Source organism: Bubalus bubalis, chromosome 2 (genome assembly GCF_019923935.1).
Source record: "Bubalus bubalis isolate 160015118507 breed Murrah chromosome 2, NDDB_SH_1, whole genome shotgun sequence".
In the NCBI taxonomy this organism is placed as follows: Eukaryota; Metazoa; Chordata; class Mammalia; order Artiodactyla; family Bovidae; genus Bubalus; species Bubalus bubalis.
Window position 1 is genome coordinate 48,614,397 of NC_059158.1, and position 26,303 is coordinate 48,640,699.

The 26,303-nt window shown below is 39.7% G+C and overlaps 1 protein-coding gene across 6 annotated transcripts in view; it reads left to right on the forward strand.

The window, feature by feature from the left end:
* The window catches only part of ZNF451 (zinc finger protein 451), a 96,618-nt gene that overhangs the window by 56,806 nt on the left and 13,509 nt on the right, over window positions 1–26,303 (forward strand). For 3 of the 6 annotated variants that reach the window (XM_044932010.2, XM_044931997.2, XM_006072875.4), the window contains 4 exons: window positions 32–175; window positions 16,349–16,479; window positions 17,340–17,526; window positions 24,306–24,374. In XM_044932010.2, coding sequence (XP_044787945.1) covers window positions 32–175; window positions 16,349–16,479; window positions 17,340–17,526; window positions 24,306–24,374 — 531 coding nt within the window. The remainder of the gene's footprint in view (window positions 1–31; window positions 176–16,348; window positions 16,480–17,339; window positions 17,527–24,305; window positions 24,375–26,303) is intronic. The other 3 variants (XM_044932017.2, XM_044932023.2, XM_044932000.2) reach the window with 2 other exon arrangements.

Consider the following 26,303-nt stretch of genomic DNA (forward strand, 5'->3'; position numbering starts at 1 on the left):
CAAATTTCTGTCGATGTTTCTTTTTTCTCAGATGAAGAGGTTGTTGAGCTCCCAGACTTGGATTACCTGCGAACTATGACTCACATAGTCTTTGTTGACTTCGATAACTGGTCCAACTTTTTTGGTCACCTACCAGGGCATCTTAACCAAGGAACATTTATTTGGGGCTTTCAAGGTATGGCAATAAGAAAAACATTTGAGGCTACCTCTCCCACTCCCTACACACACCTTAGAATATGTTTTGCTTTAAAAGAACTCTTCTTGAACCTTCCTGAATAGGAGATAGAAACAAAATTGAAATTTTGTCACCTTGCATTATAGTTACAGTGCCAGAATATTTTTCTCCTTGCATTTCTCTGTGATATGTGTTAGCTCTTTTTGATGGACCCACAGTTTATAAATCTGTAGCTACAGATTGAAAGAGCCTTTTTATTTAATACCTACAGTATGCCAGGTACTGGTTTTTTTTTTAAAAGAAAAATAGTCGCTCAGTCGTGTCTGATTCTTTGTGACTCGATGGACTGTAACCAGTCAGGCTCCTCTGTCTGTGGAATTCTCCAGGTAAGAATACTGGAGTGGGTAGCCATTTCCCTCCTCCGGGGGATTTTCCTGACCCAGGGATTGAACCTGGGTCTCCTGCAATGCAGGTGAATTCTTTACCACCTGAAACCACCAGGGGAGCCCATGCTTACTGATTATTATAATTTTTTCCCTTTAAATATAAGGAATTAGGCTGAGAAGTTTATTTTTTTTTTTTCAAAGTATAAAAATAAAATAATAGATTAGCTTTTGAACTTGGACCTTGTAGCTACAGAATTACTGTGTTTTCTACATAACTGCCTCTTCAGTTCTTCCTTACTGCTTATAAATGTGCATCTTCGTATGAATCCCCCATTCAGGTACTAACCAGGCTCAGCTTCTGAGATGACATGAGATTCGGTGCATTCAGGTTGGTTTGGCCATACACTAAATCTCTTTATAAGCCATTGACCAAACCTGAGAGAGAGAGACTTCTCTTTGATTAACTGAGATTTAGTACAGTGAGCCTCTTGCGTATAGGCACACCCAGTAGATACTGCAGTTTCAATTCCAGACCACTGCAAATCACACGAATGTTTTGGTTTCTCTATGCATTTAAAAGTCATGTTTACACTATACTGTAGTCTGTTAAGTGGGCAAGAACATTATGTTTTAAAATATGTCTTAAGTGAAAGACATCTTATTGCTATAAAATGCTAAGTATTACCTTAGCCTTCAGTGAGTCATAATCTTTCAGCTGGCGGGGGTGGTATCTTGCCTCCATGTTGATGGCTATTGACTGATCTGGGTGGTGGTTGTTGAAGGTTGGGACGACTGTGGCAATTTCTTAAAGTGAGACAGCAATCAAGTTTGCTGCATTGACTGACTCTTCCTTTCATGAATGATTTCTTTGTAGTCTGCAGTGCTGTGTGATAGTGTTTTACCCACAGTAGAACTTCTTTCAAAACTGGAATCGATCCTCTCAAACCCTGCTGCTGTTTTATCAACTAAATTTATTGTCATATTTCAAATCCTTACTTGTCATTTCGACAGTCATCACAGCATCTTCACTAGGGTAGATTCATTCTCAAAAAACCAGTTTCCTTGCTCATCATCCATTAAAGGTTTATCTTGAGATTGCAGCAGTTCAGTCACATCTTCAGACTCTACTTCTAATTCTAGTTCTCTTGCTCTTTCCACCACATCTGCAGTTCCCTTTTCTACTGAGTTCTTGAACCCCTCAAAGTCATCCATGAGAGTTGGAATCAACTTTTTCCAAACTCCTGTTGCTGTTGGTATTTTGACCTTTTCACGTCTTCCCAATCACGAGTTTTTTTTTTAAACTTTAAATTTTTTATTTTGTGTTGGTGTATAGCCAATTATAATGTTGTGGTAGTTTCAGGTGAACAGCAAAGGGACTCAGCCATACCTACACATGTATCCATTCTCCCCCGAGACCTCCTTCCTTCCTGGCTGGCACACACATTGAGCAGTGTTCCACGTGCTATACGGTAGTCCCTGTTGGTTATCCATTTTAAATAGCAGTTTGTACACGGCCTTCCCAAAGTCCCTAACTATCCCTTTCCCCTGGCAACCATAAGTTTTCTAACTCTATGAGCCTCTTTCTGTTTTGTAAGTAAGTTCATTTGTATCATTTTAGATTCCACATGTAAGGGATTCATACAATATTTCTCCTTCTCTGACAGACTTCACTCATATGACATTCTTTAGGTCCATCCATGTTGCTGCAAATGGCATTATTTCACTCTCTTTAATGGCTGAGTAATACACCATTGTATATATGTACCACATCTTGTTTATCTGTTCCTCTGTGGATTGACGTTTAAATTGCTTTCCTGTCTTGGCTATTGTAAACAGTGCTGCAATGAGTGAAGGACAGGGGTGCGTGTCTCCTTTCGGATCGTGTTTTTCTCCAGCTGTATGCCCAGGAGTGGGATTGCAGGGTCATATGGTAGCTCTGTTCGGTGTTTTCAGGAACCTCCGTACTGTTCTCCATACTGGCTGTACCAGTTTACATTGCAGCCAAGAGTATAACAGGGTTGCCTTTTCACCACACTCTTTCCAGCAGTTGTTGCTTGTGGTTTTTTGAAGATAACTGTTCTGACTGGTGTGACAGGATACCTCATTATAGTTTTCATTTGCATTTCTCTAATACTTAGAGATGCTGAAATCTGTTCATAGGTGTATCTGTATGTCCTCATTGGAGAAATGTATGTTCAGGTCTCTGCCCATTTTTTGAGTGGGTTATTTGTTTTGATGCTGTTAAGTGTCATAAAATGTAAATTTTGGAGACTAATCCCTATCAGTCACATCATTTGCAAATATTTTCTCCCATTCTGAAGGTTGTCTTTCATTTTGTTTATTGTTTCCTTTTCTGTGCAAAAGTTTTTGAGTTTAAGAAGGTCCCATTTATTTATTTTTGTTTTTATTTCATTATTCTGGGAGATGGATCAAAAAAGATGCTGCTGTAATTTATGTTAGAGCATGTTCTGCCTGTGTTTTCCTCTAAGAGTTTATATAGTCTTGTCTCACATTAAGATCTTTAATCGATTTTGAGTTTATTTTTGCGTATGGAATTAAGGAATGAGCTAACTTAATTTTTTTACATGTCGCTGTTCAGTTTTCCCAGCACCATTTGTTGAAGAGACTGTCTTTCCACCATTGTCTAAACTCGCCTACTTTGTCATGGATTAGCTGGCCATAACTGGTTGGGCTTATGTCTGGGTTTTCTGTCCTGTTCCGTTGATCTATATTTCTGTATTTATGTCACGACCATACTGCTTTGATAACTGTAACTGCATTATTGCTCAGTCATGTCCAACTCTTTGCAACCCCACGGACTGCAGCCATCATAGTCAACAGAAAAGTCCAAAATGCAGTACTTGGATGCAATCTCAACAACGACAGAATGATCTCTGTTCACTTCCAAGGCAAACCATTCTGTATCACAGTAATCCAAGTCTATGCCCCGACCAGTAATGCTGAAGAAGCTGAAGTTGAATGGCTCTATGAAGACCTACAAGGCATTCTAGAACTAACACCCAAAAAACATGTCCTCTTCATTATAGGGGACTGGAATGCAAAAGTAGGGAGTCAAGAAACACCTAGAGTAACTGGCAAATAAGGCCTTCAAGTACAGAATGAAGCAGGGCAAAGGCTAATAAGAGTTTTGCCAAGAGAATGCACTTGTCATAGCAAAGACCCTTTCCCAACAACACAAGAGAAGGCTCTATACATGGACATCACCAGATGGCCAACACTGAAATCAGATAGATTATATTCTTTTCAGCCGAAGATGAAGAAGCTCTATACAGTCAGCAAAAACAAGACCGGGAGCTCACTGTGGCTCAGATCATAAACTCCTTATTGCCAAATTCAGACCTAAATTGAAGAAAGTAGGGAAAACCACTAGACAACTCAGGTATGACCTAAATCAAATCCCTTACAATTACACAGTGGAAGTGACAGATAGATTCAGCGGATTAGATATGATAGGCAGAGTGCCTGAACAACTACGGATGGTGGTTCGTGACATTGTACAGGAAGCAGGGATCAAGATCATCCCCAAGGAAATGCAAAAAGGCAAAAGGATTGTCTGAGGAGGCCTTACAAATAGCTGTGAATAGAAGAGAAGCGAAAAGGAAAGCTATACCCATTTGAACGCTGAGTTCCAAAGAATAGCAAGGAGAGATAAGAAAGCCTTCCTCAGTGATCCATGCAAAGAAATAGAGGAAAACAATAGAATAGGAAAGACTAGAGATGTCTTCAAGAAAACTAGAGATACCAAGGGAACATTTCATGCAAAGATGGGCTCAATAAAAGACAGAAATGGTATGGACTTAACAGAAGCAGAAGATATTAAGAAGAGGTGGCAAAAATACACAGAAGAACTATACAAAAAAGATCTCCATGACCTAGATAATCACGATGGTGTGATCGCTCACCTAGAGCCAGACATCCTGGAATGTGAAGTCAAGTGGGCGTTAGGAAGCATCACTATGAACAAAGCTAGTGGAGGTGATGGAATTCCAATTGAGCTATTTCAAATCCTGAAAGATGATGCTGTGAAAGTGTTGCACTCAATATGCCAGCAAATTTGGAAAACTCAGCAGTGGCCACAGGACTGGAAAAGGTCAGTTTTCATTCCAATCCCAAAGAAAGGCAATGCTAAAGAATGTTCAAACTACAGCACAATTGCACTCATCTCACATGCTAGTGAAGTCATGCTCAAAATTCTCCAAGCCAGGCTTCAGCAATATGTGAACCATGAACTTCCAGATGTTCAAGCTGGTTTTAGAAAGGCAGAGGAACCACAGATGAAATTGCCAACATCCGCTGGATCATTGAAAAACCAAGAGAGTTCCAGAAAAACATGTACTTCTGCTTTATTGACTACCCCAAAGCCTTTGACTGTGTGGATTACAACAGACTGTGTGGATTTCAACAAACTGTGGAAAATTGTTCAAGAGATGCGAATACCAGACCACCTGACCTGCCTCTTGAGAAATCTGTATGCAGGTCAGGAAGCAACAGTTAGAACTGGACATGGAACAACAGACTGGTTCCAAATAGGAAAAGGAGTATGTCAAGGCTGTATATTGGCACCCTGCTTATTTAACTTATATGCAGAGTACATCATGAGAAATATTGGGCTGGATGAAGCACAAGCTGGAATCAAAATTGCCGGGAGAAATATCAATCACCTCAGATATGCAGATGATACCACCCTTATGGCAGAAAGTGAAGAAGAACTAAAGAGCCTATGAAAGTGAAAGAGGAGAGTGAAAAAGTTGGCTTAAAGTTCAACGTTCAGAAAACTAAGATCATGGCATCTGGTCCTATCACTTCATGGCAGATAGATAAGGAAACAGTGGAAACAGTGGCTGACTGTATTTTTTGGGGCTCCAAAATCACTGCAGATGGTGATTACAGCCATGAAATTAAAATATGCTTACTCCTTGGAAGGAAATTTATGACCAACCTAGATGGCATATTAAAAAGCAGAGACATTACTTCGTCAACAAAGGTCAGTCTAGTCAAGGCTATGATTTTTTCAGTGGTCATGTATGGATGTGAGAGTTGGACTGTGAGGAAAGCTGAGCACTGAAGAATTGATGCTTTTGAACTATGGTGCTGGAGAAGACCCTTGAGAGTCCCTTGGACTTCAAGGAGATCCAAGTAGTCCATCCTAAAGGAGATCAGTCCTGAATGTTCATTGGAAGGACTGATGTTGAAGCTGAAACGCCAATACTTTGGCCACCTAATGCGAACAGCTGACTTATTGGAAAAGACTCTGATGCTGGGAAAGATTGAAGGAGGAAGAAGAAGGGACGACAGAGGATGAGATGGTTGGATGGCATCACCGACTCATTGGACATGAGTTTGGGTAAACTCTGGGAGTTGGTGATGGACAGGGAGGCCTGGCGTCCTGCAGTCCGATGGGTCACAAGGAGTCAGACACGACTGAGCAATTGAATTGAACTCTGCATATAAGATAAATAAGCAGAGTGACAATATACAGACTTGTCATACTCCTTTCCCAATTTTGAACCAGTCTTTTGTCCCATGTCCAGTTCTAACTGTTGCTTCTTGACCTGCTTTACAGGTTTCTCAGGAGGTAGGTAAGGTGTTCTGGTACTCCCATCTCTTGAAGAATTTTTCACAGTTTCTTGTGATCCATAGTCATAGGCTTTAGCGTAGTCAATGAAGCAGAAGTAGATGTTTTTCTGGAATTCTCTTGCTTTTCCTGTGATCCAGTGGATATTTGCAATTTGCTCTATGGTTTCTCTGCCTTTTTTATATCCAGTTTGTACATGTGGAATTTCCCAATTAAGGTACTGCTGAAGCCTTGCTTGAAGGATTTTGAGCATTATATTGCTCTCATGTGAAATGAGCGAAGTTGTGCAGTAGTTTGAACATTCTTTGGCATTGCCCTTCTTTGGGATTGGAATGAAAACTGACCTTTTCCAATTCTGTGGCCACTGCTGAGTTTTCTAAATTTGCTGGCATAATGGGTAGAGTGCTTTAACAGCATCATCTTTTAGGATTTGAAATAGCTCAGCTGGAATTCCGTCACCTCAACTAGCTTTGTTCATAGTTAATGCTTCTTAAGGCCTATTTGACTTCACACTTCAGGATGTCGGGCTCTATGTAAGTGACCACACCATCATGGTTATCTAAGTCCTGAAGACTTTTTTTGCCCAGTTCTTCTGTATTTTTGCCACCTCTTCTTAATCTCTTCTGCTTCTATTAGTTCCTTGCTGTTTCTGTCCTCTATTGTGCCCATCTTTGCATGAAATTATCCCTTGGTATCTCTAGTTTTCTTGAAGACATCTCTAGTCTTTCCCATTCTATTGTTTTCCTCTATTTCTTTGCATGGATCACTGAGGAAGGCTTTCTTACCTCTCCTTGCTATTCTTTGGAACTCGGCGTTCAAATGGGTATAGCTTTCCTTTTCTCCTTTGCTTTTCGCTTCTCTTCTGTTCACAGCTATTTGTACGGCCTTGTCAGATAACCATTTTACCCTCTTGCATTTCTTTTTCTTTGGGATGGTTTTGGTATGTTCATGTTATGAACCTCGTGTACCACCATGTTATGAACCTCCATCTATAGTTCTTCAGACACCCTTCTATCAGGTCTAGTTTCTTGAATCTATTTTTCAGTTCCACCATATAATCATAATGGAGAAGGCAATGGCAACCCACTCCAGTACTCTTGCCTGGGAAATCCCATGGACGAAGGAGCCTGGTGGGCTGCCGTCTATGGGGTCAAACAGAGTCGGACACGACTGACGTGACTTAGCAGCAGTAGCAGCATATAATCATAAATTTCATTTAGGTCATACCTGAATGGACTAATTTTCTTACTTTCTTCAATTTAAGCCTGAATTTTGCAATAAGGAGCTCATGATCTAAGCAGTAGTCAGCTCCTCGTCTTGTTTTTGCTGCCTGTTTAGAGCTTTTCCATCTTGGGCAGCAAAGAATATAATCAGTCTGATTTCTGTATTGACCATCTGGTGATGTCCATGTGTAGAATCATCTCTTGTATTGTTGGAAGAGGGTGTTTGCTATGACCAATGTGTTCTCTTGGCACCATTTTGTTAGTTTTTGCCTTGCTTCCAAGGCCAAACTTGCCTGTTATTCCAGGTATCTCTTGACTTCCTACTTCTGCATTCCAATCCCCTGTGATAAAAAGGACATCTTTTTTTGGTGTTAGATCTAGAAGGTCTTGTAGGTCTTCATAGAATTGTTTGACTTCAGTTTCTTCAGCATTAGTCATTGGATTACTGTGTTACTTGCATTACTGTGATGTTGAATGGTTTGCCTTGGAAATGAACCAAGATCATTCTGTTGTTTTTAAGATTGTACCCCGAACTTCATTTTTAATTCTTTTGTTTACTATGAGGGCTACTCCATTTCTTCTAAGGGATTCTTGCCCACAGTAGTAGATATAATGGTCATCTGAGTTAAATTTGTCCATTCCTGTCCATTTTAGTACACTGATTCCTAAAATGTCAATAGTCACTCTTGTTTGACCACGTCCAGTTTATCTGGATTCACTGACTTAACATTCCAGCTTCCTATCCAGTATTGTTCTTTACAGCATTGGGCTTTACTTTCACCATCATACACATCCTCAACTGGGTGTCATTTCTGCTTTGGCTCAGCCCTTCATTCTGTCTGGAGCTATTTCTCGGTTCTTCCCCAGTAAAGTATTGGACACCTATCAACCTGCATGGTTTATCTTCCAGTGTCAAATCTTTTTACCTTTTCATACTAGGCAAGAATACTGAATTGCTTTGCTATTCTAAAGTCAGGGTGCCTGATTCCTCCAGCTCCATTTTTCTTTTTCAGGATTGATTTGACTATTCAGTCTTTTGTCTCTCCATACACATTTTGAGATTTTTTTGTTGTAGTTCTGTGAAAAATGTCATTGATAGGGATTGCATTGAATCTGTAGATTGCTTTGGCTAGTATAGTCATTTTTGAGTCAATACTGATTCTTCCAATATGCAAGCATGGTATACCTTTCCATTTGTTTATGTGTTCTTTGATTTCTTTCATCAGCATCTTAATAGTTTTTAGAGTACATGTCTTTTGTTTCCTTGGGTAGGTTTATTCCTAGGTGTTTTTTTTTTTTTTTCTTTGATGTTATGGTAAATGGAATTGTTATACTTAGTATCAGGTCATCTGCAAACAGTGACAGTTTAACTTCTTTTCCAATTTGGAGTCCTTTTGCTTCTTTTTCTCACTGATAGCTATAGCTGAGACTTCCAAAACTGTGTTGAATAAAAGTGGCGAGAGTGGACATCATTGTCTTGTCCCTGATCTTAGAGTGAATGTTTTCAGCTTTTCACCAGTGAGTATGATGTTAGCTGTACATTTGTCATATATGGCCTTTATTATGTTAAGGAGCCTGGCAGGCTGCAGTCCATAGGGTTGCAAAGAGTTGGACACCATTGGGCAATTACACTACTGTGTTCTGTGTACCCTCTCTGCCCCTTGTCTGGAGAGTTTTTCCTCATACATGGGTGATGAACTTTGTCAAAAGCTTTTTACTCTGTTGAGATGATCGTATGGTTTTTATTCTTCAGTTTGCTGATGTGGTGTGTCACATGGATTGATTGGTGGATGCCTTGCATCCCTGGGATGAATCCCACTTGATCGTCATGTATGATCTTTTTAATATACTGTTGGATACAGATTGGTAGTATTCTGTTAAGAATTTTTGCATCTGTGTTCATCAGTGGCTTTGTTATTGTTTAGTCACTAAGTTGTGTCTGACTCTTACATCCGCATGGACTGTAGCCTGCCAGGCATCTCTGTCCATAGGATTCTCCAGGCATGAATACTGGAGTGAGTGGCTGTTTCTTTCTCCAGGGGATCTTCCTGACCCAAAAATTGAACTTGAGTTTCCTGCATTTGCAGGCAGATTCTTTACCACTGAGCCACTAGGAAAGCACTAGGAAATCATCAGTGATACTGGCCTGTAATTTTCTTGTGGTATCTCTGTCTGGTTTTGGTATCAGGGTGATGGTGGCCTCATAAAATGAGTTTGGAAGTTTTCCTTCCTCTCTAGTTTTTTGAAACAGGTTTCAGAAGGATAGGTGTTAACTCTTTTCTAAATGATAAAATTTGCCTGTGAAGCTGTCAGGTCCTGGAGTTTTGTTTGTTGGGAGGTTTTTAATCATGGTTTCAATTTCAGTGCTTGTGATTGGCTTGCTCATATTTTCTATTTCTTCCTGGTTCAGTCTAGGGAGACTGTACCTTTCTAAGAATTTGTCCATTTCTACGAGGTTGTCCATTTTATTGGCATGCAGTTCTTCATAGTAGTCTCTTATGACCCTTGACATTTCTGTGGAGTCAATTCTAACATTTCCTTTTTCAGGTTTGATTTTATTGATTTGAGCCCTCTCTCTTTTTTTCTTGATGAGTCTGGCTAAAGGTTTTTCAATTTTTATCTTTTCAAGGACCCAGCTTTTAGTTTCATTGATCTTTGCATTTGTTTTATTTGTTTCTATTTCATTTAGTTTTGCTTGGATCTTTATGATTTCCTTCCTCTTCTAAGGCTTAGGTTTTCTTTGTTTTTCTCTTTAGGTTTTCTTTTTCTAGTTGTTTTAGACGTAAGGTTGTTTATTTGAGATTTTTCTTGTTTCTTGAGGTAAAGATTGTATTGCTATAAACGTCCCTCTTAGAACTGCTTTTGCTGCATCTCATAGGTTTTGGACCGTTGTGCTTTCGTTTTCATTTGTTTCTAGGTATTTTAATTTCCTCTTTGATTTCTTTAGTGATCCAATGGTTGTTTAGTAGCATATCACTTAACTGCCACATGTTTGTGTTTCTTAGAGTTTTTTTCTTATAGTTTATTTCTAATCTCATAGTGTTGTGATCATAAAAGATGCTTGATATGATTTCGATTTTCCAAAATTTACCAAGGGTCACCTTATGGCCCAGCATGTGGTCAGTCCTGGAGAATGTTCTATGTATGCTTGATAAGAATGTGCAGTCTGTTGCTTTTAGATGGAATATTCTATAAATTATCAATTAAGTCCAACTTGTCTAAAGTGTCATTTAAGGCCTCTATTTCCTCATTAATTTTCTGTCCAGATGGTCTCTCCATTGATGAAAGTAGAGTATTAATTCCCCCACTAATACTGTGTTACTGCCAATTTTTCCTTTTATGTTTGTTAATATTTGCCTTGCACATTGAGGTGCTCCTGTGTTGGGTATATATATATTTATAATTGTTGTACGTTCTTCTTGGATTGAATCCTTGATCATTATGTAGTGTCCTTCTCTGTCTCTTATAACAGTCTTTGTTTTAAAGTTTATTTTGTCTGATATGAGTATTGCTGCTCCATCTTTCTTATCATTTCCATTTGTGTGAAATACCTTCTCCTATCCTCTTACTTTCAGTCTGTAAGTGTCCCTAGATCTGAGGTGGGTCTCTTGTAGATAACATGTATATGAGCCTTTTTTTTGTATCCACCCAGCCAGTCTTATGTCTTTTGCTTGGTGCATTTAAATTTTAGGTAATTAATGATATGTATGATCCTGTTACCATTCTTGGTTGTTGCTGCTTCCGTTTCATCACTTGGACTATATCATGCCATTGCCTTCTGGCTCGTAGAGTTTCTGTTGAGAAATGAGCTGGTAACCTTATGGGATTTCCCTTTCATGCTATTTTTCCTTTTTCCCTTGTTGCTTTTAATATTTTATCTTTGTCTTTAATTTTTGTCAGTTTGATTACTATGTGTCTCAGTGTGTTTCTCCTTGGTATATCCTGCCTGGTACTCTGTACCTCCTGGACATGGTTGACTGTTTTCCTTTTTCATGTTGGGAAAGTTTTCAGCTGTTATCTTTTCAAATACTTTCTTGGGTCCTTTCTCTCTCTCTCTCTCTGCCCTTCTGGGACCCCTATTATGAGAATATTGGGGTGGTTAATGTTGTCCCAGAGGCCTCTTAGTCTGTCTTCATTTCTTTTCATTCTTTTTTCTATATTCTGTTTTGCAGCATGATTTCTACCATTCTGTCTTCCAGATCAGTTATCCGTTCTTCTGCCGCAGTTATTCTGCTATTGATTCCTTCTAGTGAGGAGATGGTTGGATGGCATTACCAATTCAATGGATTGGAGTTTAAGCAAGCTCCAGGAGTTGGTGATGGACAGGGAAGCCTGGTGTGCTGCAGTCCATGGGGTTTGCAAAGAGTTGGACACAACTAAGTGACTGAACTGAACTGAGTGTATTGTTCATTTCTGTTAGTTCTTTAATTCTTCTAGGTCTTTGGTAAACATTTATTGCATCTTCTCCATTCTTTTTCCAGGATCCTAGATCATCTTTGCTATTATTATTCTGAATTCTTTTTCTGGAAGGTTGCCTATCTCCAGTTCATTTAGTTGTTTGTTGGGGATTTATCTTGCTCCTTCATCTGGGATATAATCCTGTTTCTTTTCATTTGGTTAGCTTTCTGTGATTGTGGTTTTCTTCTTGGGGGTTGCAGGATTGTAGTTTTTGTTTCTTCTGTCTGCCCTGTGGTGAATGAGGATAAGAGGTTTGTGCAGGCTTCTTGATGGAAGGGACTGGCTGTGGGGAAAACTGGGTCTTGCTCTGATGGGCAGGGCTATACTCAGGAAAACTTGAATCCAATTGTCTGCTGATGGGTGGGGCTGCCCTCCCTCCCTGTTAGTTGTTTGACCTGAGTCACCCAGTCCTAGAGTCTATAGGTTCTAGGGTAGGGCTAATCACAGCCTCTAAGAGAACTTACACCAAGATGCATCTCCCAGGACTGCTACCAGTACCCCTTTCCCCATGGCAGGCCACTGCCAACCCTTGCCTTCGGTAGGAGATCCTGAAACACTCAAGGCAAGTCTGACTCAGTTTCCTGTGGGCTTACTGCTCCTTCCCCCAGGTCCTGGTGGACACACGGTTTTGTTTGTGCCCTCTAAGAGTAGAGTCTCTGTTTCCTCCAGTCCCATGGAATTTCTATAATCAAATCTCACTGACTTTCAAAGTCAGAGTCCCTGGGGATTACCTGTCTGTTGGCCTGATCCCCAGCTGAAAAGCGTGATGTGGGGCCTCAGTTCAGTTGAGTTGCTCCATCGTGTTCAACTCTTAGTGACCGCATGGCCTGCAGCACACCAGGCTTCCCTGTCCAGCAACGACTCCTGGAGCTTGCTCAAACTCAAGTCCATCTAGTCAGTGGTACCATCCGCCCATCTCATCCTCTGTCTTCAGAGCACTCTAACAGCATGATGTTCAGTGTAACACTTCAGATGCCATCCAACCATTCTCCTCACCTGCAGTTTTTGCCAGCATCAGGGTCTTTTCCAGTGAGTCAGCTCTTCGCATTAGGTGGCCAAAGTACTGGAGTTGCAGCTTCAGCATCAGTCCTTCCAATGAATATTCAGGACTGATCTCCTTTACGACTGACTGGTTTCATCTCCTTATAGTCCAAGGGACTCTCAAGAGTCTTCTCCAACACCACAGTTCAAAAGCATCAATTCTTCAGTGCTCAGCTTTCTTTATGGTCCAACTCTCACATCCAGACTTGACTACTGGAAAAACCACAGCTATGACTAGACAGACCTTTGTCAGCAAAGTAATGTCTCTGCTTTTTACTATGCTGTCTAGGTTGCTCATAGCTTTTCTTCCAAGGAGCAAGAGTCTTTTAATTTCATGGCTGCAGTTACCATCTACAGTGATTTTAGAGCCCAAGAAAATAAAGTTTCTCACTGTTTCCATTATTTCCCTGTCTGTCTGCCATGAAGTGATGGGACCGGATGCCATGATCTTCGTTTTTTGAATGTTGAGTTTTAAGCCAGTTTTTTCACTCTCATCAATAGGCTCTTTAGTTCTTTGCTTTCTGCCATAAGAGTGATGTCATCTGTATATCTGAGGTTATTGATATTTCTCCTGATAATCTTTATTCCAGCTTGTCATCAGTTTGCGTGATATACTCTGCATATGTTAAATAAGCAGGGTGACAATATACAGCCTTGATGTACTCCTTTCCCAATTTGGAACCAGTCTGTTGTTCCGTGTCCAGCTCTTAACTGTTGCTTCTTTACCTACATACAGATTTCTCAAGAGGCAGGTCAGGTGGTCTGGTATTCCCAGCTCTTGAAGAATTTTCCACAGTGTGTTGTGATCCACACAGTCAAAGGCTTTGGCATAGTCAATAAAGCAGAAAAAGATGTTTTTCTGGAACTCTCTTGGTTTTTCAGTGATCCAGCGGATGTTGGCAATTTGATCTCTGGTTCCTGTGCTTTTTCTAAATCCAGCTTGAACATCTGGAAGTTCACGGTTCACATACTGTTCCTGGCTTGGAGAATTTTGAGCATTACTTTACTAGCGTGTGAGATGAGTGCAATTGTGCGGTAGTTTGAACATTCTTTAGCATTGCCTTCTTTTGGGATTGGAATGAAAACTGATCTTTTCCAGTCCTATGGCCACTGCTGAGTTTTCCAAATTTGCTGGCATATTGAGTGCAGCACTTTCACAGCATTATCTTTTAGGATTTGAGATAGCTCAATGGGAATTCCGTCACCTCCACTAGCTTTGTTCATAGTGATGCTTCCTAAGGCCCACTTGACTTCACATTCCAGGATGTCTAGCTCTAGGTGAGTGATCACACTGTTGTGATTATCTGGGTCATGGAGATCTTTTTTGTATAGTTCTTCTGTGTATTCTTGCCACCTCTTCTTAATATCTTCTGCTTCTCTTAGGTCCATACCATTTCTGTTCTATATTGAGCCCATCTTTGCATGAAATGTTCCCTTCGTATCTCTTAATTTTCTTGAAGACATCTCTAGACTTGCCCACTCTATTGTTTTCCTCTATTTCTTTGCATTGATCACCGAGGAAGGCTTTGTTATCTCTCCTTGCTATTCTTTGGAACTCGGCGTTCAAATGGGTGTAGCTTTCCTTTTCTCCTTTGCTTTTCGATTGTCTTCTATTCACAGCTATTTGTAAGGCCTCCTCAGACAACCCTTTTGCCTTTTTGCATTTCTTTTCCTTGGGGATGATCTTGATCCCTGCCTCCTGTACAATGTCACGAACCACCATCCGTAGTTCTTCAGGCACTCTGCCTATCATATCTAATCCGCTGAATCTATTTGTCACTTCCATTGTATAATTGTAAGGGATTTGATTTAGGTCATACCTGAATGGTCTAGTGTTTTCCCCTACTTTCTTCCGTTTAAGTCTGAATTTGACAATAAGGAGTTCATGCTCTGAGCCACAGTCAGCTCCTGGTCTTGTTTTTGCTGACCATATAGAATTTCTCTATCTATGGCTGCAAAGAATATAATCAATCTGATTTCGGTATTGACCATCTGGTGATGTCCATGTGTAGAGTCTTCTCTTATGTTGTTGGGAGAGGGTTTTTGCTATGACCAGTGTGTTCTCTTGGTAAAACTCTATTAGCCTTTGCCCTGCTTCATTCTGTACTCCCAAGGCCAAATTTGCGCGTTACTCCAGGTGTTTCTTGACTTCCTACTTTTGCATTCCAGTCCCCTATAATGAAGAGGACATGTGTTTTGGGTATTAGTTCTAGAATGTCTTGTAGGTCTTCATAGAACCGTTCAACTTCAGCTTCTTCAGCATTACTGGTTGGGGCATAGACTTTAATTACTGTGATATTGAATGGTTTGCCTTGGAAACGAACAGAGATCATTCTGTCATTTTTGAAATTGCATCCAAGTACTGCATTTTGGACTCTTTCGTTGACTGTGATGGCTACTCCATTTCTTCTAAGGGATTCTTGCCCACAGCAGTAGATATAATGGTCATCATATGATGGTCATCTAGCTACAGGCCTGCCTTTAAGCCTGTCTTGTCTTTGGACGTTCCTTTCTCACTGAGCTTAATCACTACTAGCTTTTGGTTTAATTTGAGAAATGTGAGACTCTTCATTTCACTAGAACACTTAGAAGCCATTGTGGGGTTATTAATTGGCCTACTTTCAATATTGTGTCTCAGGGTGTAGGATGCCCAAAAGGGCAGAAAGGCAGTGAAGGGCAAGTCGGTGGAGCGATCAGAATGTACAGAACATGTATTAGTTAAGTTTGCTGTCTTGTATGGCATGGTTTGTGGTGCACCCAAGCAATTACAATGGTAACATCAATGATCACCATCACAATATAATAATGATGGAAAAGTGTGGAAATATCATGAATATCATCAAAATGTGACAGAAAGTTAGCAAATGCTGTTGGATAAATGACATAGATAAGCCTACTCCAGGCAAAGTTGCCACAGACTTTTATTTCTAATAAAAAAAAACAACAGTATTAAAGCACAGTACAATGAAATACGGTGCATTTGCCACGTTTGATAGGAAACCGTATACAAAGAAGAGGAGTAGGACTTAAGATAGAAACCCACTGACCTGGATAAGGCTTTTAGTAAGTCCAGCTTTCCTGATTGACCACTTTTTAAATTCAGCGAGCAGCCTTAACATACTTGTAAAAAATCCACTAATGCATACATTTATGTAGAACACCGCCAAAGAATTTCACACACATTACTGTGATTCTGCATAATGTCCCTGTGAGTCTAGCGCTTACTAGTCAGGTTTGGGGCGGGTGTCTACTTTCCTGAGGTTTCAGCAGCACCCTGGTGATCCCTGTGTGGAACTGCCTGTTCTGCCTTCTACTCTGGTACTTTTTTTCTAGAAACATTTTTTTCCTAGTATTTGTTTTTCCTTATGGAATTTTCAGTTGTGTCTGCTCTTCTGTTCTGACTTCTTCTATTTGACTCCGTTTATGCCTGTTGTAAACAACAGTGTTGTTATTGTTCTAAACACGACAGGGGGAAACACCAACTGGAAGCCCCCGGCCCACTGTAAGGTCTACAACTACCTGAACCGCATCGGCTGCTTCTTCCTGCATCCTCGCTGCAGCAAGAGAAAAGATGCTGCTGATTTCGCCATATGTATGCACGTGAGTCATTGCTTTATTCAGAATCTGCTGTGAATCTAGGACCCTTTTGATTAATTCTCCCACTTAAATCGTAATGGCACTGTAGATTCCTTTTTAGTGCTGTGTCTTTTGTGTAAAACCTTTTTCATCAAGTTCTTCTTAAGACCGTTGGGAGCAGGAATGCGGGGATGCAGAACGCAGTACTGCTTCATCCCCAGTTCTAGCCAGCCCTTAGCTGTGCACAGTAGAACGTTAACTGTTTCTAGAATAAATGATCAGGAGGTGTCACTCCCTGACGCATGAGGCGCTTCCACATTTAACATCTCTGAAATGAGCACGCCCCGTGATAGTCACTGTTGGCCCAGGTGGAATCTGCATTTGCTTCTGTCTCAGCTAGTTGCCTGGAGAAATGACCCACCTGAGACCCAGCTTAAATTAAATTTTCTGCTTAAGCTTTTCTGTGTCACACTGATAACATGAATTTACTCTGTAGACTTGTTGATTGCTGCTTATATTTTAAACCACAAGATAATTTCTTTTCCCATCTAGCCAGTTTTAAGGTTGAGCTTGCTTGCCTTACTGTTACTTTGCTTACTTTAGCCCTGTTACTACTGTTCCACCTTTATATGGGGGCCTCCTCTTTTTTTCTTTCTGTCTTAGTGGCACATTAAACAGTTTATCTTAAAATTGACAGCACTTTACATTTTAAAAATATGGTATTAATATATTTTATTTGTGAATGAGATTTTTTTATCATACTTTAGTGGGAGCAAGGGGACATGTGAAATATACCTTTCTAGGTAGGCGTTCATTCTGAAACAGCTGTAACTTGATTGGAAGCACAGATGCTGATTTGATGTGTGCCGTTTGTTCCAACTTAGGCTGGCCGTCTAGATGAACAGCTGCCCAAGCAGATTCCTTTCACCATCCTCTCAGGAGATCAAGGTTTTCTGGAGCTAGAGAATCAGTTTAAGAAGACTCAGAGGCCAGCACATATACTCAACCCTCACCACTTAGAGGGAGATATGATGTGTGCCTTGTTAAATAGCATATCTGACACCACCAAAGGTATGCAGCTGCAGCCTCGGGGCAAACCGCCCAAAAGGAGGAGACTTCACTGCTGAGAGAAGCCAATAAACTGCTGTCCACTCTGCCCTGCCGCCTGCTTACTAAACTGCCGCACGCTCATGCTTCTGTTGTGTTTCATTCCTTGTCTACTTTCATTTTGAGTGTATTAGAAGGAGAATGAATTCGTGATTTTCTGGAGCCCTTTTTCGTCTAAAGGATAAAATTTATATTCGTATATTTAATGGTTTGAAATATGCTATTAGAGTTTTGTAAAGCTCAGAATCTGGATCTTCATTTTGTTTTGGAAATTCTAAATTTATCTTCAGTTTTTCAGAAAGCAAAGTGTTTATAGGAGAAACCAGAAAGCAGTAAATATGGCAATACCAAAAAAAAAAAAAGAGCATTTAGGAGGTTGACAGTAACAGAACGAAGCCCTGAGCGATTTCATGACCTTGAAGGACTAGGAGCCTCTGTCCTGCACTCTCTCTGCCTTTCTGAGATTGTTCAGTGAATGGGCATGCTGGGGGCCAGTTTAACTAAGCAATATTTAGGAAAGGGTATAATTCTAGGGACCCTGATGGGTATTTTTTGTTTTTGTTCTTTTAATTTCTGAAGTAAATGTGGGTAGGAGAGAATAAAAGAATAGTTTTTAAATATCCTAATAAGTTGCAGCCATGAAAAGAGTTTAAAGATACTGATGACTGACTTCAGTGAGAAACTGATTACTTCTTGGAATATTTATTATTTGCCTTTACATTTCCCAAGTATGCCCTCCTCCTTGCTAATTTCTTCATTTCATATATGTAGAGCCGCATTTTGATTGAAGATCTGTTGTGAAGAACTTTGCTCTGGTCACTCATTGCAATGGATAAATTCAAAGTTAGGAGCCACTGAGTTGCTGGCACACTCGTGCTCTTTAAAGGAAAGTCAACTCTGTTTTGCTTATTTATGTCATATTGTAGTACTGAATTTTATCTTCCTATTCTATAGTTTTTGTTTTCATTCACTTGCTTTTTCTGTTCGTGGCTTTTTTTTTTCCTTTTCTTTCTTTTTAAAAAAATTTAATTAATATTTTTATTGGAGTATAGTTGATTTACAATGTTGTGTTAGTTTCAGGTGTACAGCCAAGTGAGTCAGTTGTACATATACCAGTAAATCCTCTTTTTTAGATTCTTTTCCCATATAGGGCATTACTGAGTACTGAGTAGAATTCCCTGTGTCCATGGCTTTTTTTAACCACTTTTTCTTCCATTCTTTTATCATCCCTTCCCTGATCCTTAAAAACATCTATGTAATATCTCATAAAATATTTAATTTTTACCTTTGCCACCCCCTTGTCTTCCTCCTGCTGCTCTTGGGAGCATTGCTTTGGTATTGAGCGCTGTTATGATTTTGCGTTTCTTTCAACTTTATTTGGAGTGAAAGCTGCATATAAATAGGTCTGCATGGGTATGTTAGGGTTAGAGATAAGGTGTAGGTTATTGTTATATACTGAAGTTCTTTTATGAATATTTCTTATACTCTACGTATTTTTAAAATCATTTATTCATAGTCAGTGCTCGTTTGAACTTACTGCTCTTTGGGGGCACATGTGTACTTTATTTTGAATTTTTGTGATAAACAGAGGCGATGCAGTGTATAAAGAAGGCCATGGGCATTTGTTCAAATGCTAAGGTAGCTGCTTTCTAGCAGTGTGATTTCAGGCAAAAATATTCAACTTTTTGTGAGTCTTACTTTCATATCTATAAGTCTGTAAGAATTAGTGACATGTATAGTGTCTAGAGTCCAACTCTTTGCACCCCCGTGGACTGTATAGTCCATTGAGTTCTCCAGGCCAGAATACTGGAGTGGGTAGTCTTTCCCTTCTCCAGCAGATCCTCCCAACCAAGGGATCAAACCCAGGTCTCCTGCATTGCAGGTGGATTCTTTACCAGCTGAGCCACAAGGGAAGCCCAAGAATACTGGAGTGGGTAGCCTTTCCCTTCTCTAGCAGATCTTCCCAACCCAGGGATCGAACCCAGGTCTCCTGCATTGCAGGCGGATTCTTACCAGCTGAGCTACAAGGGAAGCCCAAGAATACTGGAGTGGGTAGCTTATACCTTCTCCAGCAGATCTTCCCAATCCAGGAGTCGAACCAGAGTCTCCTGCATTGCAGGCGGATTCTTTACCAGCTGAGCTATAAGGGAAGCCCAGAAAGCACATAGGTGCTCAGTAAATAGCAGGTATTATTAATTATTAATACCATAAAAAGGAAACATGATTCCCAGCCACTATATATATATTTTTAGATTTTCTCTCCACTGTTTTCTTTTTTTAATTGAACCAAAATATACATGCTTTTGGGCTTCCCTGATGACTCAGATGGTAAAGAACCCAACTGCAATGTAGGAGACCCAGGTTTGATCCCTGGGTTGGGAAGATACCCTGGAGAAGGGAATGGTTACCCACTCTAGTATTCTTGCCTGGAGAATTCCATGGACAGAGGAGCCTGGGGGGCTACAGTCTGTGGGGTTGCAGAGTTGGACACGACTGAGCAGCTAACACTTTCACATGTAAGATTTACCATATTAACCATTCTGAAATGTCCAGTTGCGAGGTGTGTTTGTGTGAAGTCTCTCAGTCACGTCCGACTCTTTGTGACCCCATGGACTGTAGCCTGCCAGGTTCCTCTGTTCATGGAATTTTTCAGGCAAAAATACTGGAATGAGTTTCCATTTCCTTCTCCATGGGATCGTCCCAACCCAGGGATCGAACCCAGATCTTCATTGAAGGCAGATTCTTTACCACTGAGCCACCTGGGAAACCTGTTGTGTGGTGTTAACTGCATTCACATTGCTGTGTGGCCATCACCACCATCCATCCGCAGAACTCCTTTCATCTTGACAACTGAAACGCCATGCCCATTAAACAGTAACTCCCCACTGTCCTTCCCCCAGCCCGTGGGGAGCCAGCATTCTGTCTCCTGTCTATGAATGTGACTACCCTGAGTGTGTCCTGTAAGTAAAATCATGCAGCCTTTCTATTTTTGTGACTGGCTTATTATTTCACTGAGAAAAGCGTTTCCTCAGGTTTTATGCATGTTATAGCCTGTGTCAAAGAGTCCTTTTTAAGGCTGAGTAGTGCTCCGTTGTATGTCCGTGCCCCGTTTTGCTATCTGTTTACCCACTGGTGGTCACTTGGTGCGTGTTCATGCTTTAGCTGTTGTGAGTCATGTTGCTGTAAGCATGGGGGCAGGCATCTCTTCCAGACCCTCCGTTAGTTTCTGTGAGTATATGCCCAGAAGTGTGATTGCTAGGTAACATGGTAACTCTATTTCTAATTTTTTGAGAAACCTCCATACTATTTTCCACATGGACTATAATATTTTACATTCCCACCAATAGGTCATAAGGCTTCAGTTTCTCTACATCCTTGCCAACAATTGTCATTTTCTGAGTTTTGTTTTTGATGATAACCATCCTAATGGGTACACAGTGGTATCTCCTTTTGGTCTTCATTTCCATTTTCCAAATAAGCATCTTTTCATGTGGTATAGCCAATGCATTTTAAAAGTAATGAAAATTATTAAAATTAAGTGGCCAAACAATAAACTTTATAACTGATTAGAAAATCAAAGACCAGTGATTTTTGTGGGTAACTTTATTTTTTCACCTTTCCTAACAAATGGCCTTAAGAATAATAAGAGTTTTTGTTAAGAAATGGTATTTAATATGCATTAGAACTGAGAAGCATTTCTCAGTGCACAGACCTCGCAGTCGGTGTGCACCCCGCACTCTCACAGGGGCGGAATGTTACTGTGGGTACTGTTTGGGGTAAATCAGTTACTCTCTGTAGCAGGATGAGCCTTTAAGTTAAGATTAAGATTTGAATGTGTCATGGTTTCTGCCCTGTAAACTCAGTCTCCTGTGCATCAGGGCTCCAGCAGCAGCACTTTGATTACAGTATATGCATATCCCTGTGGAGACATGTAACAATACTAACCTGTCCTGAGTTGACACCCATGGCCCCCTTATCCTTCTATTAGTTCTATTTTATATTGTACTGATTGTCACTTTTTAAAAGTTTACCAAGATATATGGATGCTTTCTAGTGATCCTGGTCAGAGGAGCCTGGTAGGCTTTTTCTTTTTTTAAACCTTTCACATTTTATTCACAAATATGTGTTCATTCTAACTCAGGCCTCATATTTCAAAGACGCAGACATCACTTGTCACTTCAGTGTTGTTTTAAAGAAGAAAAAGGGAACTAATCTTTTTATTGAGGACCTACTGTGTGCCAGCTGCCATGCTAGGTGTTTTTTGTATTTGTAGTGTTGAAGATGTTTATAACATTCAAAGAACTTCTTCCGCATGTTATTTACTCCTCCTTGCATCACTGTGAGGTGGGATATGTTAGGTCTCCCCCTTTCGTACATGACAGAACAGAGGCCCAGAAATGTTGAAATAGCTGCCGAGGGCCAGACAGCCATCATCTGCGGAGACTGAGGTTTTCACTGATGCGAAGCCCCGATTTTATGTTAGAGAGTCTAGTGTGCGTTGTTGGCTCTTACCGCGTCCTTGAAGAATGAAGATGAGAGATGCTCTGCTACAGTCCAATGACTTTGCAGAGTATGTGTACATACCAACTATGAGTGCTTAAAAAAATAACAGGAAGATGCTTTTTCTTTTTGTAGAAGATAAAAAGATTTGATTGTGCATTCTGGTCCTTTAAAAAGTAAGCTGATTGTCAAACATAGCCAACTTGTCATTGTAAGTTCCCCAGGATCTTCTGTAAGCCAGCTAGGAAGCCCTGTTTCTTTCTTTTGACTGTAGAATTGCAGTCACCGTTTGTGAGGGCTGCCTGAGTCAAAGGAGCCATGTCAGCAGCATTTTTATTTGCACTGTGTGATGTTGCTCCTGGTTGTCACGCTCTTTGTAAGATAAAATAACTGCTACTTGTTTTTATATAAGCTCTTAAAGATCTGTTTGTGTAAAAAACTTGACATTATCTTATAGGTTAGTTCAAGAATATTGATTTGCTTTATGTAAGATTTTCTCTTTAAAAACAGTTTTGTGTATTCAGGTGTTTATAGTTCTTCAGTAATTAAACATCTTCCTTTGAATTTTGTATAAAGTTTGAGCTTTCCTAGAATATTTTTTCTTCAGTAATACAAGGGTGAACTAGAGTATAGGCTGTTATGAATTACTGAATTTAAATTGAAAACAGACTTTAGTAAAGTCTGTTTACTGTTTAAAGACTTTACTTTAGTAAAGTCTCTTTAAAGCATAGTCTGTTTCAAGATGGTTTTTGTTGAATCTGAACACTGTCCGTGGCCACCTGGTTTATGACGCTGGGACTTTGTTGTATTTTTTTGGTTTGTGTCTTCATTTTGAAATGAATGGGATGGAGGTTGGTACCAATTACACAGGTTTCTAAAGCCATCTTAAAAACTGAGCACATGAGATTACCCTGCTGTGAAAGTGTAGGTGACTAAAGTGTAAGCGTGCCCTGTTGAATAGGCATTATGTGAAATAGCTGTTAAACCTAATTCTGAGCTTCTGTCTGCCTCTTTCCATATGGTACAATTAATTCTATGCAAGGTACTGAAGACAGAAAAAATTATTCATGATTTTCTCTGTTCTATGGGTGGTGCTGATTGAGGCAAAAGAAACTTTTAAAAATGTTTACAACCTAGTGTCAAACTCATAGCCCTATGTAGCCCAGGACTACATAGGCCTTCACTGCAGTGATGGGTTATTTAGACCAGTTACAACACACTGCTTTTGACTGGCCTTGACTTTGAATTATAATAATGGAAAGCTTGGGCATTTTCTTTGTTCCTAATGTTTGAAGAATTAATTTTTCTGTTCTTCAAATTGTAAATATAATGTTTTATTTCACTAAGACATAGCTTGAAATATTTGAAGTAGTAAGTGTGTATAACATATTGTAGAAAAAAACATTGTTTTTGCTGGAACAGCAAAAGATGACATAACAAATTTTTGCACTAAAGGAATGTAAGAGTTATACAGTGGTTTCTATTTGTAGACTATGGTAAATTGATTAATTTTTAAATGTATATTTTAGGATTTTACATGTTTTCATATATATGTCCATATGATTTGTATTCAGTTATTTAAACCCTGATTCAGTCACTCTGATAGAAATTGATTTAAATGTAGTGAAAGTGAAAGCCAGGTCCCTGATGGTACCATGTTCATGTTTTAAGTGGCTGTCATTCATTATTTTAAAGCCTTAGGTCTCTCATTAGTAAGCATATAAGACATCAACTGAGTTTGTGGCATGCAGAGGCATTATTAAAAATAAACCTACATCTCTATAGAGATGAATGCTTATGATTTTCAAACTACAGGAGAATTTTTTCTGTCACCACTAAGAAATCTTTTAAAGATGATTTAATGCAAATGAAACTTTGGAGTTTATTTGCTGGATCCAAATAAATTAGCTTTTTAAAATTTACAGTTTTTTTTTAAAAATACTGGAACTTATTTCCTAAACATACAAAAAAACCTTTTCAAATAATCTTTTGAATATAGAGCTAAAAGTGAATTACCTATTTCATTCATTTTTATTTTTTCTTGATTTAAGTAGTAGTATTTGGTAATCATTTTTAAAAAAAAAATAGGGAAAGATGTGTAATACTAATGGATTGTAATTAGTAAGCTTGGGTATGGGAGGAGTGGAGGAGTCATTGAAAGTCATACCATTTTAGAGTACGTAAATTAATGGCACAGTAACTTTTTCAGAAGTACATTTGCGTTTATTGATTCTTCCTTACAGAATGTGACAGTGATGATAACCTGGGTATAAAAAGTGCTTCAGTGGGAGAAGAATTCAGATCCGCAGAAGGTAACCTAATGGAGTTAACCCTTCCCCTACTTGATTCTGTGTTTTATAATTTCTTCCTCTCTCTCTTCATCCCCCTCCTCGCACTGTGTCTTGTTTTGTTTTTTAAAGCTGTCTTTCATTTAAAGGCTAGTTTGCATTTCCTCGTGTAAGATAATTTAGGGACTAGAATGAAGGAGGTTTTGCCGCAGCGCGTCCACACTCGTGCGTGAGGGTGGTCTGTGCTGCTGCTTTCTCACCACAAGAGCGTTCGTTGTGACACAAGTGGTGTAGACCGTGCCCCAGCCCGCAACCAAACCTAAGATAATTATTTTTTGACCCTTTGCAGAAAAAGGTTGCTGTCCTGGGGCTAAGAAGGGATTTTGGTTTCCTAATTTTTATTTAAATAGTATTAAGAATATTAAAAGTTACACAGTGGAACTATGAAAGCAAGCACTTATATCTGAATATTACAAGATTTTTTTCTATAAATTAGTTATGTTTCCCTTCATAGGTTTAAGAGAACTTTTTCTATTACTTCACATCAAATCATTTACCAACTGCCACTGTTTGGTTGTGATGTAAGTCCCAGCTTTTACTGTGGGTTTTCTGTAACAGTTTGTGCTTTTTAATAATCCTGGGCAGGAAATGAAACAACAGGATTTTGGAAAATAAGCTTACTGAAAGTTGAAACTCTGATATTAGCATCTTTGACATTCAGGAACAATAGTAGGAGTCTTTTTTTTTTTTTTAATTTTTTGGCCACGCCACACAGCATGTGGGATCCTAGTTCCTCAACCAGGGGTGGAACCCATGCCCTCTGCAGTGGAAGCATGGAGTCTTAACCACTGGCCCCCAGGGAATTGCCACAGTAGGAGTCTTAATATACATTCCAATGTGGTGGTGGTTGGTGGAGACTTGAGAGTGGAAATGTATACTTAGGGAAGGAGGCGTGGCAAAACAGGCACACGGAGCGGCCCGCTGCTGCGCTCCTGGTGCGGGCGCTGCTCTGGAGCACGATGGCTCTGACTAGGAGCCCACTGTGTGCTGTCTGGGGTAGGGAATTGAGTCTGGCAGTGCAACTGATTCTTTTCAGGGAAGATTCTATTCAGAGAAGACTGATCTTTCTGATAGTCAAAATTCATTAGTTAAACAAAATCGGCAGTAAGTCAACAACTTAATTGGAAGCAAGTTTTCTGACCAGCTTGTTTTCCCAACATGGTCTTGCGAGGTCTGGCTCGGTGCTAAGCAGCCACATAATGACAGGTTAAACAGATGAAAGAACGTTTGTGAGTTTTAAACAGAAACTGCCAGCTAAGTTGTTTATGAAGTCCACAAAAAGAGAAATACCACTGAGCACCTAAGTACTTAAGACTTCGCAGTCTTCACTTACTACCCATGACTAATCCCATGGAAAATGCCAAACAAAATTATAACTTTTAAATAACCACACTTGAGAAACATCCACAGTCCTGTGGGCTCCTAGCTAACCCAGGAAATCTGAGATCTGTATCACTGAATATGTATCAGAATTTCTAGCATTTTGTATCTATGTTACACATTTTATGACTGGGAGATTTTGAGAGTTTTTACATTTTTATCACTTCTTAGTTTGGAAAAAGTATTACATTAGTGGATTCAAGTAAAGATACTTTAAACTTTTAATTAACTGTCCTATGAAGCAGAGATATAATGCTCTAATCCCAAGAAAATCAAAGTGGTGTCACGTGTGTTTTCATTTCCTGCTTTATGTAAAATGAGTATGAGAAGCACACAGTGTCCACTCGAAGTTACTGAGCCGTGGCCTCCTCTGTACTTGCCTCCAATGCCTTCCTTTCCCTTCCTTTTCACCCAGCAAGAACCAGCTCAAATATCGTCTCTTAGGTTGAATTGCCACTTTGTAGACAGTTTTGTATGATCACTGCCTCTTAGATCTTCCATCTTTAGAGAAAG